At 48.5% G+C, this 17,137-nt stretch overlaps 1 protein-coding gene across 1 annotated transcript; it reads right to left on the bottom strand.

The window, feature by feature from the left end:
• Nucleotides 1–4,004: 4,004 nt before the first annotated feature.
• Nucleotides 4,005–16,458, bottom strand: LOC310678486 (phospholipid scramblase family member 5-like). Its single transcript, XM_083442490.1, has 7 exons — nucleotides 15,636–16,458; nucleotides 13,275–13,358; nucleotides 11,608–11,800; nucleotides 10,007–10,118; nucleotides 8,428–8,530; nucleotides 4,801–4,859; nucleotides 4,005–4,214 (listed from the first exon to the last, which is right to left on the bottom strand). Exons 1-7 carry the CDS (start codon nucleotides 16,072–16,074, stop codon nucleotides 4,188–4,190), a joined length of 1,017 nt encoding a protein of 338 aa, XP_083298616.1. The 5' UTR covers nucleotides 16,075–16,458; the 3' UTR covers nucleotides 4,005–4,187.
• Nucleotides 16,459–17,137: the final 679 nt, after the last annotated feature.

Here is a 17,137-nt window from a genome sequence, read left to right as displayed (position 1 = left end):
GGGCGACCTGCTTGGAAGACCTTCAGGGGAGGAGTTGAGCGCTCTCTTTGACTTCTGGGGGACCACAGGCAGGGGCTGGGGCTGGGGCTTTAAGCAGGTTAAATGTGCATGACCGCGCATTTACACTCGGGGTGGCGCGCTTTGCAGGTTCTCTTCAGGCTGCCCCAGTTGCAAAGTTAACTGAGCTAATAAATCAGTCAAACATGACAGGTGTTTAAGGTCTCTTGGCCATGGCAGTGCAATAGAACAGGAGCAAGAATTCAAAGGTTATTAAGAAAACAGACCAGGGACAATCAGAGCAAGCACCTCTTCCGGTTCTGCCTCTGGCGTTTCCCTTTTTAGTCTGGAAACCAGGGCTACGTATGACACTTGTCACTGAGCTATTACTGGAAAGCGGTGTCTTTGGGGCGAAGCCGCTCTGGCAGCTTCCAACAAATTGTGAAACCACAATAAATGGGGATTGGGGGGGGATGGGGACTGGACCTCAGAGACCACAAGAAAAAGACACGGCATCATTGTCATAGCTCAGGACCTATGGGAGTCAATTTTTTAAATTTTTTTTTTAGGGTGGCGAAAAAAACAATTCCACAGTCCTCACAGTGGGGACATTTATAGGAGGCGTCTTTAAAAAATGAGAAATTTTCAGAAGGGAGTGCTGGAGAGGCTGCCTGTGGTTTAGCAGCTCCTTCAACAGAGGTGCATTTTGTCTTTGCAGAGAAGAGGGCACTGTTTTCTCTTTATTTCTATGGTGTGGCGCCTCCTCCTCTGAATGTTGACATGACCTAGAATCTTGCTGTGTCTTCATTCAGCCCTGGTGTGTTTCTCTCTTTTTCCATTTCCCCCTTCCTAAGAGGAGGCCGCTGGATCAATCCAGCACTCTGTTCTCGCAGGAGCCGGCCAGATAGCGCGCAAGCAGGACGTGAGAACGCAAGAGTCCAGCAAATGGCGTTCAGACGCATTGCTGCCTCCGACCATCAGGGTCGGTTCCTCCTCTGGCCCAGGCCCCCCTGTTCTCTTCCCACAGGGTGATCTGCATTCCTAGGCGCACATCGCATCCCATCTAGACGCGGCTTGTGGTTTTTCTGTTGCTTACGGGATCATGAGTCGGCACAGCCGCTGCATTTCGACATTTATTATTCAGATAAACACGCGACCCCTGCCGCTTCCGATATTGGTTACAGGAGTGGGATTTGATTTCCATCCTAATAGCACTTGGGCGCTGTAAGCCAGCAAAATACCCACGGAAGGGGAGCTTAAGCCGCCAGATGCCGCTTCCTGCCCACCATGTTGCCTTAATTGTTCCGCAAATGATGGCACTTAAGGATTTAGTCTCGCTCGAGGTCCCAGCTGTGTGCCAAACAAGTTGCTGTTGCTTCGTCTGCTCATGAGCTCGGCTTTAAGAGACGAGGCCTGCTGTTCAATCTGAAAACGCAGACTCCCTGCAGCGCCTACCATGACAATACGGGGTTCAGAGGTGTCTTTTTCTCTCTCTGCTCATCCTCTGGTTTCCATTCAGAACCGCTTTAATAATTTGCTGCCTCTTTGTTTTGATTTTTTAAGCAGCACTGAAGTATGTTTGGTGGTGGTTCCTCCCATCTGTAACAAAGCTGGAACGCAAGCCACCCTGGAGTGAAAATGGGCCCCTGGGGATGGATCAGTCGGCTGGCGACTTTGGGGAGGAGGTGCAGCTTGATGGCAGAGCACATGTTTGGCATGCAGAAGGTCCTCCTGGGCCCAGTTGTCACTGGGGAGGTCAGCCTCTGCCTGGCCTGTACCGGCTGCTGGTCAGCCTCTGCCTGGCCTGTACCGGCTGCTGGTATAGGTTCACACAATTGCATGTTCATACAACATCATCTTTGCCCATTACAATGTAAACCTAGATGTTGGAGAGAAGAGTTCTAGCCTAGCTTTCCCCTGACATCTCATCTTTCTTTGTGCTGGGACATTTTTATATGGGATGAGCCATGCAAGTCCCCATTGGTAGTCTGAAGCAGTACAGCCCAGGCAGCTTGGCTGTCTCGATGACAAGCAAGCCCAAGTTGGGCACCTTCTGTTGTTGCATCTTGGGGATAGGAAAGGGCCTCTGTCTAAAACTCAGGAGAGTGCCTAACTTTCAACACTCGGTATCCTCAGAGAGCAGCAGCCAAGGACCAAATGCACCTTTTAAAAATCCCACTCATAACGCCAGCCCTGAGCTCCATGCCATCCCCCATGCAGGTAGCTAACTTCCAAAACATTTGCTGGGGGGGAAATCCTAAACTCTGTGAATGTTTATTTTTCCTTTGATGAGTCTCACTGCTGTTTTTAACTTCAGTGTCTCTTAAACCTGGCAAAGCTCCTGGTGCAGACAATATTTCACCCGAGCTTCTTAAGGCCAATGTTGATTGGTGGGCCCCAGTGCTTGCTGCCTTGTTCACCAGCATAGATCAATCGGCTACCATCCCAGAGGATTGGGGACTAGCAATCATCATCCCAATATACAATGTTTATTTTTCCTTCGATGAGGCTCACTGCCATTTTAACCTCCGTGCTGCTACCACAAACACAAACTTCTTATTCCTACATCATCTTCCTTGATTAGTCAAGGGAAATTCCAGGCAGTCGATCAGGCGGCGAATGAAGTTATATGATGACACCACACAGCAAAGCATATCTCGCTACCTGGTGATGTCACTGAGGTTATGCCGTGATGCTGCCTAGCCAACCAGATTTGGTTACATGCTGACATTGCCATGAGCAAAGTCAGTTCTTTGAGGGAGCATCACTTTCCGTCTGAGTGGACACTTTCACCAAACAAACACATCAGCAGGTTTCATCAAAAAGGTTTGCAGCATAATCCTCACATGCTGTGCATTTAAATTTATTAGCCACGTCCTAATAAAGATTCTCTAGGCAATGTACAAGTTACATAAAGCATCTTTCAAAACTACAAAACTCCCACTAGAAGCTGAAGACTGAAGCAAGTATCCAGCACAAATTCTTTTATGCAACAAAAGCTACCATGAAAAAGTTTTTAAAAGCCACCCAACTATCCTCAAATAGCAGATACCATGCTAAACATTATTTTAATTACAACTTATAGGCCATTTATGTTGCAAAATGGCTTCTAAGGAGCTCCAGAAGGAAGTTCAGTAGTTACCCTTGGTGCCAGAAGCCTGAGAACATGGGGACTGCAAAATGCTGAATTCTGGCCTCATGGCTCTTTATCCACCTTTCCTGGGCACTGCAAGGAATCTTGTTTTCATACTCGAAATTCCAAGGTGCCAAATGCAATGGCAGCTCAAGCTGCCCATTGAGGCTAGTAGGATGGATGGCAGGGAGCCCAACAGCAGGTGGCGCCAAAGCCAAGTAAAGGCAGAGCCAACTCATTGCAGTTTTGTCCCCTTGCTTCCCTCCCTCCCTGCTGAACTCTACAAGGGCAGTGCTGAGTCTAAGGGGAAGAAAGGCAGTGCCCCCACTCCCTGGACTGGTTGAATAGCAAGGTAAATGGGGAGTTGGCGCCGAGTGAGGGCAAACAGGTCCGTTGGGCACTGCCCCATTCTCATGAACCAGCAGCCTCCACAGGCATCGTCATAGAACTGCAGAATTGAAAGGGACCCAAAGAGTCATTTATTCCAGCCCCCTGCAAACCAGGAATCGCAGCTAAAGAATACCTTGCAGATCGCCTTCTGGGATGCACAAGACTCTAAATGTCAGGGTTGTGGGTTTGAGCCCCACCTTGGGCAAAAGATTCCCACGTTGCAGGGGGTTGGACTAGATGATCCTTGGGTTCCCTTCCAACTTGACAATTCTATGATTCCGTGACCATCCTCTGCATAAGGAGAAGGTGGGGTGAGGAATGCCCTCGCTCCAAAGTGGAACAGGGTGCCTCTGTGACAGGGCTGCCAACTTTTTTCTCTCTGCACTGGCTCTTGGGCCTTTCACAACCGCCTGACACACAGACCTTTAGTAGGTGAGGCTTCCTCTTCTGTCTCTTGACCTCTATAGGAGGGGAAGCCTCTCCTGTTGGATGCCTGGATCCCAGGCAGCTGTGAAAGGTGCAGGCATTTCAGTACAAAGTTCGCACCCCCTTCCTAGTCGGAGGCACTGTGGGAACTTCTACACGGCAAGACGTTACAATTGGGGGTTCTCTGGGTGCAGAACGGAGTTGAGCCACTAAAGTTTCAGTCTTCTCTTAGCGCCGCCCGTCAGCTCACTTCAAAGAACATGAAGTTCTGGGAAACAAAACACAAAAAGGAGGTTGCAATCTTCTGTTTTGTCAGAAACGGAGAGGCATGAACTAGAGTAACATAAATGGGCATGCACATTTCATTGGGCAGGGGTGACCAGCTTGGGCCCAGTTCTCAGGGGGGAAAGGAAAGCGAGTCAGTGCAAAAAAGTGCCAAGCTGTTCTTGACTCATGAGTCCTTTTTTTTGGAGGTGATCATTGCCCATCTGTGGCTGCAAAAGGCAGCCAGCAGAGGGCACTATGAGCCTGTTGTCATGCAGGACCGGTCGGGGGAGATACATACTCATAGCCAATATTTGGCTGATGTGCAGGAGTCTCTACCCTGTTGTTAGGAAAGGGGTTTAAAGGAATAAATTTGGGGAAAGAGCCAGTATCATAACACACTTAAATCAGTCCCTGGGTCTCTAAATGCTGCCCTCTAGTCTTCTCCACCTGGCTCTCAGAAGTCTTGGGGGGGGGGGCACAGTCCTCACTGACTCTGCTTTGCCCCCCCCCCCAAGTGTTTTTGCCTGGCTGGGATACTGACTCACCGAGGACACACAGCAGCAACGATCCACAGCTTCACCACTTACCAGCAGGAATGCTGCAGCCAGGAGCAAAGCCCTCTCCTCATTGCTCAGGTCTGCTGCAACTGCCGGAAAGAGAACGGGGTATTATTCACAAGAGGACATAATATTGCCAAACCAAGGACACTTCCCTGCTCACTCCTGGGATGGGGTTGCTAAGGCCAGCTTTTGTTTTCCAGTACTCTCCCACCTCATGCTAAATAATAGCTTTGACCATGCACAGACAGCCTGTCCCCTGAGAAGCGGGGGGGGGGGGGGGAGTATTTTTCAAGACTGGGGTGAAGTTAAAGGGAGAAGTTATCTCTGAGCATGCACAAAGCGCCTTTCTTTTGAAGAGAGTGCCTGCATTGAGCTAGATCTAATGTTTTCAAAGTGTGAAATTGGTCTTGCTGTGATGGGAACGGGTCGGTTCTAAGTGCTGGGAAGAGAAACCTCTCTTCCAACTTCCAGCATTTGTGTTTTGTTGGGTTCAAGAGATGCCGTTCCCACTTACTCAACTCCTCTTTATCAGTGCAAGGCTAGGAACCAAGCGCTCCCATTTCCATACTGACTGACAATATGGAGGGTTCTACATTTTCCCAGAGTTGCACACCTTCCCCCGGTCTAGCAGAAATTCAGAGCTCTCTTCTGCCACTTTCACAGTCACTCCTGTGCATGTTTTTCCCCCCATAAGGAAATCACCCAGAGCTCAGACGACCTTCTCCCTTGGAGGTTAAAGCCTGCAGCCAAATGGTGCAATCCTATCTAGCGAAGGCCAGTTCTCAGTTTCTCAGTTCCCCAGTCTTAAGTTACATTTGCCAGATTTCCAAATCAGTCTCCGTTATTTTATAAGGTAAAGGTAAAGGGACCCCTGACCATTAGGTCCAGTCGTGACCAACTCTGGGGTTGCAGTGCTCATCTCACTTTACTGGCCAAGGGAGCTGGCATACAGTTTCCAGGTCATGTGGCCAGCATGACTAAGCCGCTTCTGGCGAACCAGAGCAGTGTACAGAAACGCCGTTTACCTTCCCGCCAGAGTGGTACCTATTTATCTAATTGCACTTTGAGGTGCTTTCGAACTGCTAGGTTGGCAGGAGCAGGGACTGAGGAACGGGAGCTCATCCCGTCGCGGGGATTCAAACCGCCAACCTTCTGATCGGCAAGTCCTAGGCTCTGTGGTTTAACCCACAGCGCCACCTGCGTCCCTTGTTATTTTATAAAGTCCTCATTAAACCCCACCAGCAAAGCTCTCCTAATGTACATACGTTCCTATGCCATTTTCCCCAATATATACATTTTGCATAGCCATTTCTCCCAATATAGCACATTTTAAATGTTATCTTCACCAACGTATGCATTCTGTGCACACCCTATGCGTCTTGGTACGCATTACTTGGCCAGAGGAACTCGTTGTGAAAATCAGACAAGTGTTCATTTCAAAAAGCAGCCCTGTTTTGATGTTGAAGCTCGTGTGTTGTTTCTGGAAGTGTGAATTAGGACGGTTCACCCTTACAAGCACAAGCGAAATTGAATTTCTCCCGTCCTTTGCCCAAGAGGAGTAAGTGTCCCTGAGCTCCACGAAGCTGGCTTCTGAGTGCTGCAGTATAAATGAAGAACACGCAAAGCCCAGCAAAAGGCATTTGGATGACAAAGAGCGAGTGGACATGCATCAAAGGATTGACGGATAAGAGCTGGGAATGTCTCTCCTGCTATTGGAATGGAATACCCATCAGAGTCTGAGAAAAGCAACATCCTTCAAAGCTAAGAGCTGAGCTAGAGGAACTTGCTGGAGTCAGTTTTGCTGCTTGGATAACAGGAGAAATCTGTCACAGAGGCAGGAAACTCTGAGGTGGCTGAATCATAGAAACTGCAGAGTTGTAAGGGACCCTGAGAGTCATCTAGTCCAACCTCCTGCAATGCAAGAATCCTTTGCCTAACCTGGGGCTCGAACCCACAACCCTGAGAATAAGAGTCTCATGTTCTATTGGCTGGGCACCTCAGAATGTGGGGGTTCTCTCTGGAGAGCTGGAGCAGGCATAAACTGCCCACTTGCTTGCTACTGAGCTCCACTGAATAAGGGGTTTACTTCTATGTAGAGGGGAGGGAATCCGACAGGTGAACACTTTCTGAATCAATATGCCAACGGAAACACCGCCATTTGCACTACTCTGAATTTTGCAGTGAAGTTCTCCAGCCAAGCATTGCGTATTAAGACGTAAAGCGTGCATTAAAACACATATGTTAGTGGAAACAGGCATGCAAAAATGCCTTGCCTAAGGACACCCCCTAAATTTGTTGTGGGGTGTGTCCCCCCCCCAAAGAAACATCTGCAGTAGATCTGGGGATTGCATGAGGGACACAGGGCCAGAGGAGAGGTGGGGAAATCCTCTGCACAAGGAGGCTTTGCAGGCACGGCTAATCATCAGCACCCACAAGGTCCATTTGAACAAGCCGCACCCTCACTTGCCTCCCCCCAGGTGTTGGATATCACGTGTAGGGCAGGTGGGCATAGCCTCCCTGAATCAGCCTCATAGTCCAGATGGAGAGGTCTGGCTTGCCTGATTATGCCCAGCGGGTGGCGCTGTGGGTTAAACCACAGACCCTAGGGTTGCAGATCGGCGGTTCGAATCCCCGCGATAGGGTCAGCTCCCGTTGCTAAGTCCCTGTTCCTGCCAACCTAACAGTTTGAAAGCACGTCAAAGTGCAAGTAGATAAATAGGTACCGCTCCGGCAGGAAGGTAAACGGCATTTCCGTGCTCTGCTCTGGTTCGCCAGAAGCAGCTTAGTCATGCTGGCCACATGACCCGGAAGCTGTATGCCAGCTCCCTCGGCCAATAAAGCGAGATGAGCGCCACAACCCCAGAGACTGCCACGACCGGACCTAATGGTCAGGGGTCCCTTTACCTTTACCCCATCTCTGCCCTACAAAGTCCCCTCCAGTGTTTTGTTTCTGTGATACGTGTTTGTGCATCAGAGGTAAGAAGTGTTCCCCCTTCTTCTCTCCCCTCTCCTCCCTTCTAGCATGCTAACAACAATTTAGAGGCACCCTGAGCACTTCTGCAAATGCTAAACTAAGGACTCTGATTTCTTAAAGAATATTAGCATAATATTGACGGGACGCGGGTGGTGCTGTGGGTAAAAGCCTCAGCGCCTAGGGCTTGCCGATCGAAAGGTCGGCGTTTCGAATCCCCGCGGCAGGGTGCGCTCGTTCCCAGCGCCTGCCAACCTAGCAGTTCGAAAGCACTCCTGGGTGCAAGTAGATAAATAGGGACCGCTTACTAGCGGGAAGGTAAATGGCGTTTCCGTGTGCGGCTCTGGCTCGCCAGAGCAGCGATGTCACGCTGGCCACGTGATCCGGAAGTGTCTCCGGACAGCGCTGGCCCCCGGCCTCTTGAGTGAGATGGGTGCACAACCCTAGAGTCTGTCAAGACTGGCCCGTACGGGCAGGGGTACCTTTACCTTTACCCTTTAGCATAATATAGGTAGACAGCAGAAGACAGGAGTGCCGGGCGTGCTCTGGTCCACGGGGTCATGAAGAGTCGGACACGACTAAACGACTAAACAACAGCAGCTAGACAGCAAGTAGATGTCTCAACTGACAATCAGGTTGCAATGTTTTGTGCTCTACCCAAAAGAGGACGGGAATTCTCCTACCCAAGTCCACTCCAAAGGACTCGTGATCCATGTTACGTTCCTCCTTGAATCCCGGCCACTTCTTCCAAATAGTGGCTACTACGCTGTCAGTGGAGGAGAGGACCTGGAGAGAGGAGGAGCAAAGGTCATGCTCAATGATCAACATGGGAGAAACTTTATTTGAATGCCACACTGAGCTGGGAGCCAAGACACTTTGCTACCTGAGGCAGAGAACAAGATGCCTCAGATGGCTGCTGACCCTCACATCGGCAACGGTAGTGGGAGAAAGTCCTCCACACCTGATGGAAGCAGGCTAGCTTTCAAAGCTCTGGGAAGACTGCTCTGTCTTCCAAAAACTCAGTGCCACTGCGCATTATGTACCGCCTGAGACAGATGCCTGACCTTGCCAAACGGTAGGGCCGGACCTACAGGAAACCATCTCCCCACAATGATGTCATTGTGAGCAAGCACCCTGGGCTCTCCCTTCTTGAGACAAGGGTGCTCCAGCCGGGCTTTCATCGAAGGAGCAAGTCAAGGATGTGGAGCTAACTTTGAAAGGCGTCAACAGCCCATGGCAAGATCACAGGGCTCTTGAATTGAAGTGACACTCTGTCATCCATGGGTGAATGATCACATCAAGTCAGCGGAGCTGTGGTGATGATGAAGTGTCGTTGGGAAGATAATGAGAGCGAATGGAATGTTCCCTGCCCTTGCTTTCAGGCAGCCTTCGCCAACCTGGTGCCCTCCAGATGTTTTGGACTACAACATCTGGCAGGCACCGGGTTGGCGAAGGTTGATGTGGTGGGTTATTTCCAACATCACCGCTGGGACTTGGAAGGGTGGAAGGGCCTTCTCAGGGTCGGATTAAGACCCTTATAAGCACTGAAAGGATTCTGGTGCCCCCATATATATCAAATTCAAGATATGAACCATAATAAACTGTACAATAAATTTCTACTTTTTGAAACAAAACGAAACCTGCAGTAAGATGGAAGATATTGTTTATGTCTGTATACTTCGTATCTGGAAAAAATTCTCCTACTTTTTGTAATTGCGAAGTTCTTTGACCTGATCCTTAAAACTAATCTAACGTCACACATCTGCTTCTATGCTTAGTAGAGATAAGTATCCAGCCCGCTTTGTGGCACAGCTGTTCTGCTGGGATTTTTAATATACTTTTTAATATATAATATAGCTAAGAAAACGAACACTCAGCTGAGCAATTTGTGACCATTAACGTTAAAAAATGTATGAAAGCAAACGTCTACATTTGGAAAGGCATACTCAATATTGTCTTCTGCAATTACTTTATAAAGTTCAGCATGGCTGAATCTTGTTTTTACACGTACATATCATTAATCTCTATTAATACTATTGTATATATGTGTGTGTGTGTGTAATTTATTATGGGATCCTTTATTGTGGAACCTGGTTCAGCTGCACCCTGTGGCCCATGGTGAATTTCTGTAGTGCCTATTATTATTATTATTATTATTATTATTATTATTATTATTATTATTATTTCCATCTCTCTGACAAAGCAAAGCTTACTTTCCCCTTCCGAGACGCCTGTCATGGACCCCTCGACCTCTTTCCGTACCTGGAACTCCTGTTCGGAGAAGCACCGTCTAGGAATGCAGGAGCCATAGATCTTCATGGTGGCAAAACCACAGGCATCACTGACTTCCAGGAAATGGGAGAAGATGCAGCACCTAAGTACATCAGCGGGTGAGTCTTGGGGGAGGCACAGAGACAGTAGAGGGGAGCAGCTGTTGGGTGGGGATTGGGATAAATCTCCAAGCCAACAGGACAGAGGAAGCCCACCCACCTCCAACAGGGGGTCAGTTCATACTGCTTTGTTCAAATGTCGACAATAACGCAGAACTGGGGAACTGAGATTGGCCTTGTCTACAAGGTCCACCCTTTCAGTTCCATAGCCACACCCCAAGACATTTCATTTCATTGGTATATTTTGATAATTTATATCCTGCATAATTTACAGTGGTCTCTAAGACCCACTACAGTGGAACCTCGGTTTTCGAGCATCTTGGAAGTCAAACGTTTCAGTTTTCGAGTGCCAAAAACCTGAAATAATTGCTTCCCTTTTCAAACGTGCCTCAGAAGTCAAACAGTTTCCGCTGCATGTTTTTCTATTTTCTCAATGGATTTTGCTGACTGCCCATTGCGCCTCGGTTTTCGAACGTTTCGGAAGTTGAACGGTCTTCCAGAATGTATTACATTCGAAAACCAAGGTTCCACTGTGCAATAAAAGAGTTAGAATGATTAAAATTAGAATTCGGTTAAAAGCCTGCTGGAATAGTCTTCAGCGATGCCTGAAGTTCAAAATGGAGGAGTATTGTCAGCATAGGAGTCCTAGGGGTCGTGGAGGCATAATAAAACATTTGAGGGGGCCGGACCCCCACAAAGCTGATGGGCATTCCCATTCAAATGGTGTGTATGCATTGCATCATGTGATTGATTATCCGGGCGGGGCTTACCTGGGCCCCCACAATATTTTATTCTAGTTGGCACACTGTCAGAAATCAACTGGAAGGGAAGTCCACAAAATTGGACCCACAATAGCAAATGCAAATCTCCTTATCCGAGCCATGGGGGACCCCTGACAGTGACTCTCCCGTAAACCTCAGAGATCAATAAAGAACATAAGAGATCAGGCGGTCCCAGAAGTATCCAGGAACTCAGTTTTCCAGGGCCTTGAATCTCGCCTGCTGGCGTATGGGCAGCCAGTGCAAGCTTTTGAACTCCGGGTTAATGTGCTGGAATAGTTTGTCCCCATCAACAGTCCAGCTGCAGTTTTGCACCAGCTGGAGCTTCCGGATCAGGCCCAAGGGCGGCCCCAGATTTTCAAATCAGAGCAGAGCCGCCAGATATTGTTGGACTCACCCTGATCCAGATGGGACGGTAATCAAGGATGGTGGGAGAACATTCCCCACCATCCTGAATTCGAGTGTGACCAAGAGACCGATCCCAGGGACTGGTAGGCAGATAGATCCCATCAGAGAAGTGTATGATGGATTATGTTTCCTAGCAGGCAACAGGGATGCCTTAAAAGTTAGGTTCGGGGTATGTAGCAGCCGAGAATATTTCGGCATCTCATGCATGTTCCAATGGCACGGACAACCGCTCACCTCTGAACCCTCCCACCGCCCTTGTGTGAACTGGCTGCACACACACACACACCTCTGGCGCACGGTGCCGATAAGCTGGTTATCGCTGGTGAAAGCCACCATCTCCATCTGGCAGCAACGTAGGCAGCCGAGGCCCAGGCGGAAAGGTCTGCAGAACCACAGGACGACATGGCCTTCCTGATCTTGGAGGCAAAGGTGGCAGGGGCGGGCAGGGCCACACAGGTGAAAGCAGCAGTTGTTGCATTCTTAGAGGGAAGGAGAGAGATGCACGGTCAAGGCACAGGCACGGAACCTATTCCCCTCCTGCCCCAAAGGGGGTGCTGTTCCGCAGGGACTGCTATGTGTTGGCACAAGAGGCTGGTTGCCTTTTCAGCTGATGGCTCTACTGCTGCTGCTACCAGAATTGTACCGATTTCTTATATGAATATCGAGACACACGAACTCTCAGGGGCACCCCTACGTGCAAACATCTGGCTCGCCGAAGACTTTACAGAACCTTTATTCCAGTGCTTTAAAAAAAAAAAATGTTTCAGGGTACTCTCATTTTGACTCAAGAAAACCACCATTTTATAGTTCAAATCAGGAAAAATAAATATGGTAAATGGACCAAAGTACGAAGATTCGCAAGATGTTTAGCAATGCTTTATTCTCAGTAATGATGGGACTCATGGGTGGAGAATACTTTTACATATCTTTGTTTCTTTGCTTTTTAAATTTTTTATTTGCAGTTTTATGTTAACATTATTTCCATACACTCCAAACATTTTCCATGTATACAATACTGGGATTATATAAAGCCCTCGGACTCCCCCCTCCCCCCTCCCACCCTGCTTTCCAAATTTTACCCTCTTTTCTTGCATATAATTATAATTATCCAATCTATTTCATCTCCTTATTTACTTTTACATATCTTTGTTATTTGTAAAGGGAATATTTGTATGAACAGATACTTTATGTGGACCTGCACTGCAATTTTGTACTTATGTCCTTCCGGGCTGTGATGCTTATAGTTTATATTCTCTCTCTCTCTCTCTCTCTCTCTCTCTCTCTCTCTCTCTCTCCTTCTCTTCTTTGTTATGTTTGCACTTTTTAACACAATCAATAAAAATATTACATACCGGAACTGTAGTGGCTGTTGTCTGTATTTTGGCATAACATTACCGGTATTTAAGTATAATTTTTTGCAGGGTTGTTTAAAAAATAAATAAACCACTGATTAATACAGAAAGGGGGGTGGAGGAATGGATTTATGAATGAACTCTTGCAAAATGGACACAGGCAATAAACAGAATGATACTAGGACTGAAGCAAATTATTATTATTTGTTATTGCGACTACTGTTTTCTCCTGCCTGAAAAAAATGGCTTCGAGTTACAAGGAAGAAGATTCCGACTCAAACTCAGGAAGAACTTTCTGACGGTAAGAGCTGTTTGACAGTGGAACAGACTCTCCCAAGAGCTGGTGGGTTTTCCTTCCTTGGAGGTTTTTAAGCAGAGGTTGGATGGCCACCTGTCAAGCATGCTTATTTGAGATTCCTGCATTGCAGGGGGGTTGGACTAGATGACCCTCAAGGTCCCTTCCAACTCTGCAAGTCTATGATTCTATACTGCTATCATTACTATTACTACTGCTGTTGCTGCTGCTTTGCCTTGGGGCTGCACCTCCTCTCTGTCTCTTTCTGATGTGGGAACTCCCAGAAATTCAGAGTCTGTACTTAACCTTCAGTGGCCAACAGCAGGAGTCCCCTTTCGCCCGCTGCACCTCTGATGACGTAGCTGCTTCTTTGGGAGCTGCTGACAAGTCCTGCAGCAAGAAGGGGCACAAAGACACCGTGAAGCCGCCTTAGGCTGAGACAGACCATTGGTCCATCTAACTCAGTACTTCCTACACTGACTGGCAGCAGTTCTCCAGGGTTACAGACTGGGCGGGAATACCGGACTAAATGGACCTTTGTCCTGATTCCGCAGCCAGGTTCTTGCTCACGTTCTCGTGCTCACACAATGCGTTAGAAAACATTAATCAGCAGTTCTGGGTCCTTGCCAGGCTTTCTGGGGGCTCTGACCCCTCCTGCTGCACAGGAGAAGTCAGTCATCTTCATTTTCTTCTTTTTCTTTTTTTCAAATTTGCATTTTATTTATTTGTTAACATTCTTATATTACATCGGTAAACATTGTCATATTACATTACAGGACTTACTATAATTTCCAACAGGTATACAAAAATTATATACACATTTTATATACCTAGAAAGAAAATGAAACAAAAAAATGAAAGAACAAAGAGAAAAAACAAAAACAAAATTCCCCCCCAAAATCATATACAGTGGTACCTCTGGTTACGTACTTAATTTGTTCCAGAGGTCCATTCTTAATCTGAAACAGTTCTTAAACTGAAGCACCACTTTAGCTAATGGGGCCTCCTGCTGCCACTGCGCCGCCGGAGCATGATTTCTGTTCTCATCCTGAAGCAAAGTTCTTAACCCGAGGTACGATTTCTAGGTTAGCAGAGTGTGTAACCTGAAACGTATGTAACCTGAAGCGTATGTAACCTGAGGTACCACTGTACATACCAACACACTAGACTTCCTGTCTTTCCCGTTGTATATTCCTTTTTTTTTACAAATGAATGTACTCTTATTATTGCATATTTCTTTACATATTATCTAATACATTCCTATATCAATATGTGCTCTTAGTCTTATTCCTCAGCTCAGTCTCACTCCAACGTCAATCAAATGCTAGCATGGATAGCGAACCTTTACTGTATTTTTGAACATATGGTTTATATCTATCCCACGTTTCCATATATTTTTGTTTTGAATTGCCTCTCAGGGTATTTGTTAACTGCACCATTTCAGCAAATTCTTGTAGCTGGTAATGCCAGTCTGTTATTGTCGAAAGTCAGTCATTTTCAGGGCCAAGGTCATCCTAGGCTTTGCAGGACAAATGTCCTTCTGACGTGTGGGATCACCCCCAGAGCATTTGCCGACGGAGGAAGACAACACCCCACCCTAGTCATTTCCCTTTGGCATCCCTGCTATAATACAGTTACCAGATTTTTTTCAATGAATCCGGGGACACCTCCCCCCCCCCCATTTTGAAGCTGAGTAGCAACAGGGAGTCAGTAGTGGGGATGGTGAGGCAAAAGACCCTGGGCCCAGGCACACATGCATGTTGTATAAAGGTGCAAAGCCCTTCTTTCGCACCCTGTGAAACATAAATGCGCAGAGTTTATTTAAAATCTGGGCAACGGCACGCCGCCCGCCCGCAACTCCTGAGCCTTCCCCGATCTCCTGCCCCCTTCCCCCTTTGTTTTGACAGATCAGGGGAGGCTCGGGAGTCACGGGCGGGCAGCCGTTGCCCAGGAGGGGCCAGCCTGGTAGTGCAGTTGGCTCTGGCTGGCTTCAGGAGTTGCTCACTGCTCACTGCTGTGGTGCAGGGAAAATGGCAGTCGTCACGGCAGCAAGCAGCTCCTGAAGCCAGCCAGAGCCAACTGCGCTACCAGGCTGCTGAGGCTGCTGCTGCCACATTTCCCAGGGACAGATTTGCAAATCTGGGGACTGTCCCCGGGAACCGGGGACATCTGGTAACCCTATGCTATAAAGGAATGCTTAAACAGGGAAGCCATCCTATCAGGCAGTGACCGTTAACTCTAGGCGAGGGTTGAGTTTTTCAATCTGAGGTCCATATTTCCTCTCTGGGGGCCACATGCCTGCAGTGGGCGGGGCCAGAGGCAAAAGTAGGTGGAGCAATGGGCGTGGCTTTTGCCTTTGTACAGAAGGATACATTCCAGCCACACACAAACCATAGGTTTCTACACAAACACACACACCTATCTTCATCTAGGCAAGCAAGCAAGCAAGACTACATTTCAAAGACCCTTTAGCTTTACCCTATTATTCTATCTCAGGCAGTTGAAAGCACTGAGACAGTAAGGGGTGTGGCTTTTGGAAGGTGTGCGACCAGGAGAGACACCCGAGGGCCAGATAGTGTGGCTGGGAGGGCCACTTGCCCCACCCCCTGGGCTTCAAATCCCCCACCCCCTGCTCGAGTCTCCTTGGGCATCAGAACGGGTTCTTACCGTGGCGCTCAGCCTTGGAGGTGATGCAGAGCTCTTGGGCCCCGGCTAGTAACTGCAGCCCAGGATGAGTGCAGGCCTCTCGGTGCCGCGAGGGACCCAGCTCTCCTTCTTGACCCCCTCCGTAGGCTGGTGGCACCAGAGGTGAATCCAGGGCACCCTGGCACTTTGTTCTGGAGGGCGCTGTTTCATAACACATCCAAGCCTCTGTGCTGCAGTTGTACCCCTTGAGGCCCCATGTGTTGACTACCTGCAGGGGGTGCCTCTGAAGCCGTGTTGAATCTGACCCCGTAGCCAAGACGTCACTGGTGCAGCCTTGAGATGCCTCCCCAGCCAGGAGCTCTGGGGCATCGCCCCACTTCAGTGGCTTGGCCACGGATTCAATGTGTCTCTCACGTGTCAGGTGTCCAAAGGGGGAAGGCTGGGAGTTTATCACAGACATCTCGAGGAGATGTGGGGCTCTGGAAGCAACAGCCCCGGACCAGGGAGGAGGAGGCAGAAGGAAAGAAGAAACATAGACGGTTGGCCCAGCCTAGGACAGAGACTGTCACCTCCAGCAAACCCAGCCTCTAATCTCCATCCCCATTCCTCCTAGTGTTCCCATGCCAACTACCCGGATCTGCCCTGTTGTGCGGGGACAATGGCGTCGCTGGAGCACAGAAGGGCATATACATCAGATGAGGAGGTCAGCTAGCAGAGGGCGTGAACGGCAAAAGGAAACTTTCCAGAGGTAGGGACAGCACCGGATTTGGGCAGTGTGGGCGGTTCCACCACACAGGCTAGTGTGCCAAGGGTACTCAAAATCGGGAAGATCCATAACTCAGAAGATCTGTTTTGAGGCACCACATTTTGGCCTCGCACAGGGCGCCGTATTATGAAAGATTACCAAAGTCCGCCCCGGCAGGGAGATCATAGAATTGTAGAGCTGGAAGGGACCCTGTGGGTCATCTAGTCCAACCCTCTGAAATGCAGGGATCTCAGCTAAAGCCTCCCTGGCAGGTGGCCACCCAACCTCTCTTTAAAAACCACAAATGAAGGAGAGTCCACCACCTTACAAGGCAGTCCATGCCACTGTCAGACAGTTCTTTGAGCCAGAAAGTTCTTATAACAACAACAACAACAGCAACAATTTATTATTTATACCCCACCCATCTGGGCGGCTTCCAACAGAATATTAAAATACAATAACCTATTAAACATTAAAGCTTCTTCTCTTTGTTGTTCTTCTCTTTGACATCTGGTGGGAGGGCATTCCACAGGGTGGGTGCCACTACCGAGAAGGCCCTCTGCCTGGTTCTCTGTAGCTTTGCTTCTCACAGCGAGGGAACCGCCAGAAGGCCCTCAGCACTGGACCTCAGTGTCCGGGCAGAACAATGGGGGTGGAGACGCACCTAATGTTTAATTGGAATCTCCTTTCTTGTAACTTGAAGTCATTGGTTCAAGTCCTACCCTCCCGAGCAGGAGAAAACAAGCTTGCTCCATTTTCCATGTGACAGCCCTTGAGA

Source organism: Podarcis tiliguerta (assembly GCF_965153285.1).
Source record: "Podarcis tiliguerta genome assembly, chromosome: 5".
Classification (NCBI taxonomy): Eukaryota; Metazoa; Chordata; class Lepidosauria; order Squamata; family Lacertidae; genus Podarcis; species Podarcis tiliguerta.
This window is presented reverse-complemented; position numbering and strand designations above follow the sequence as displayed.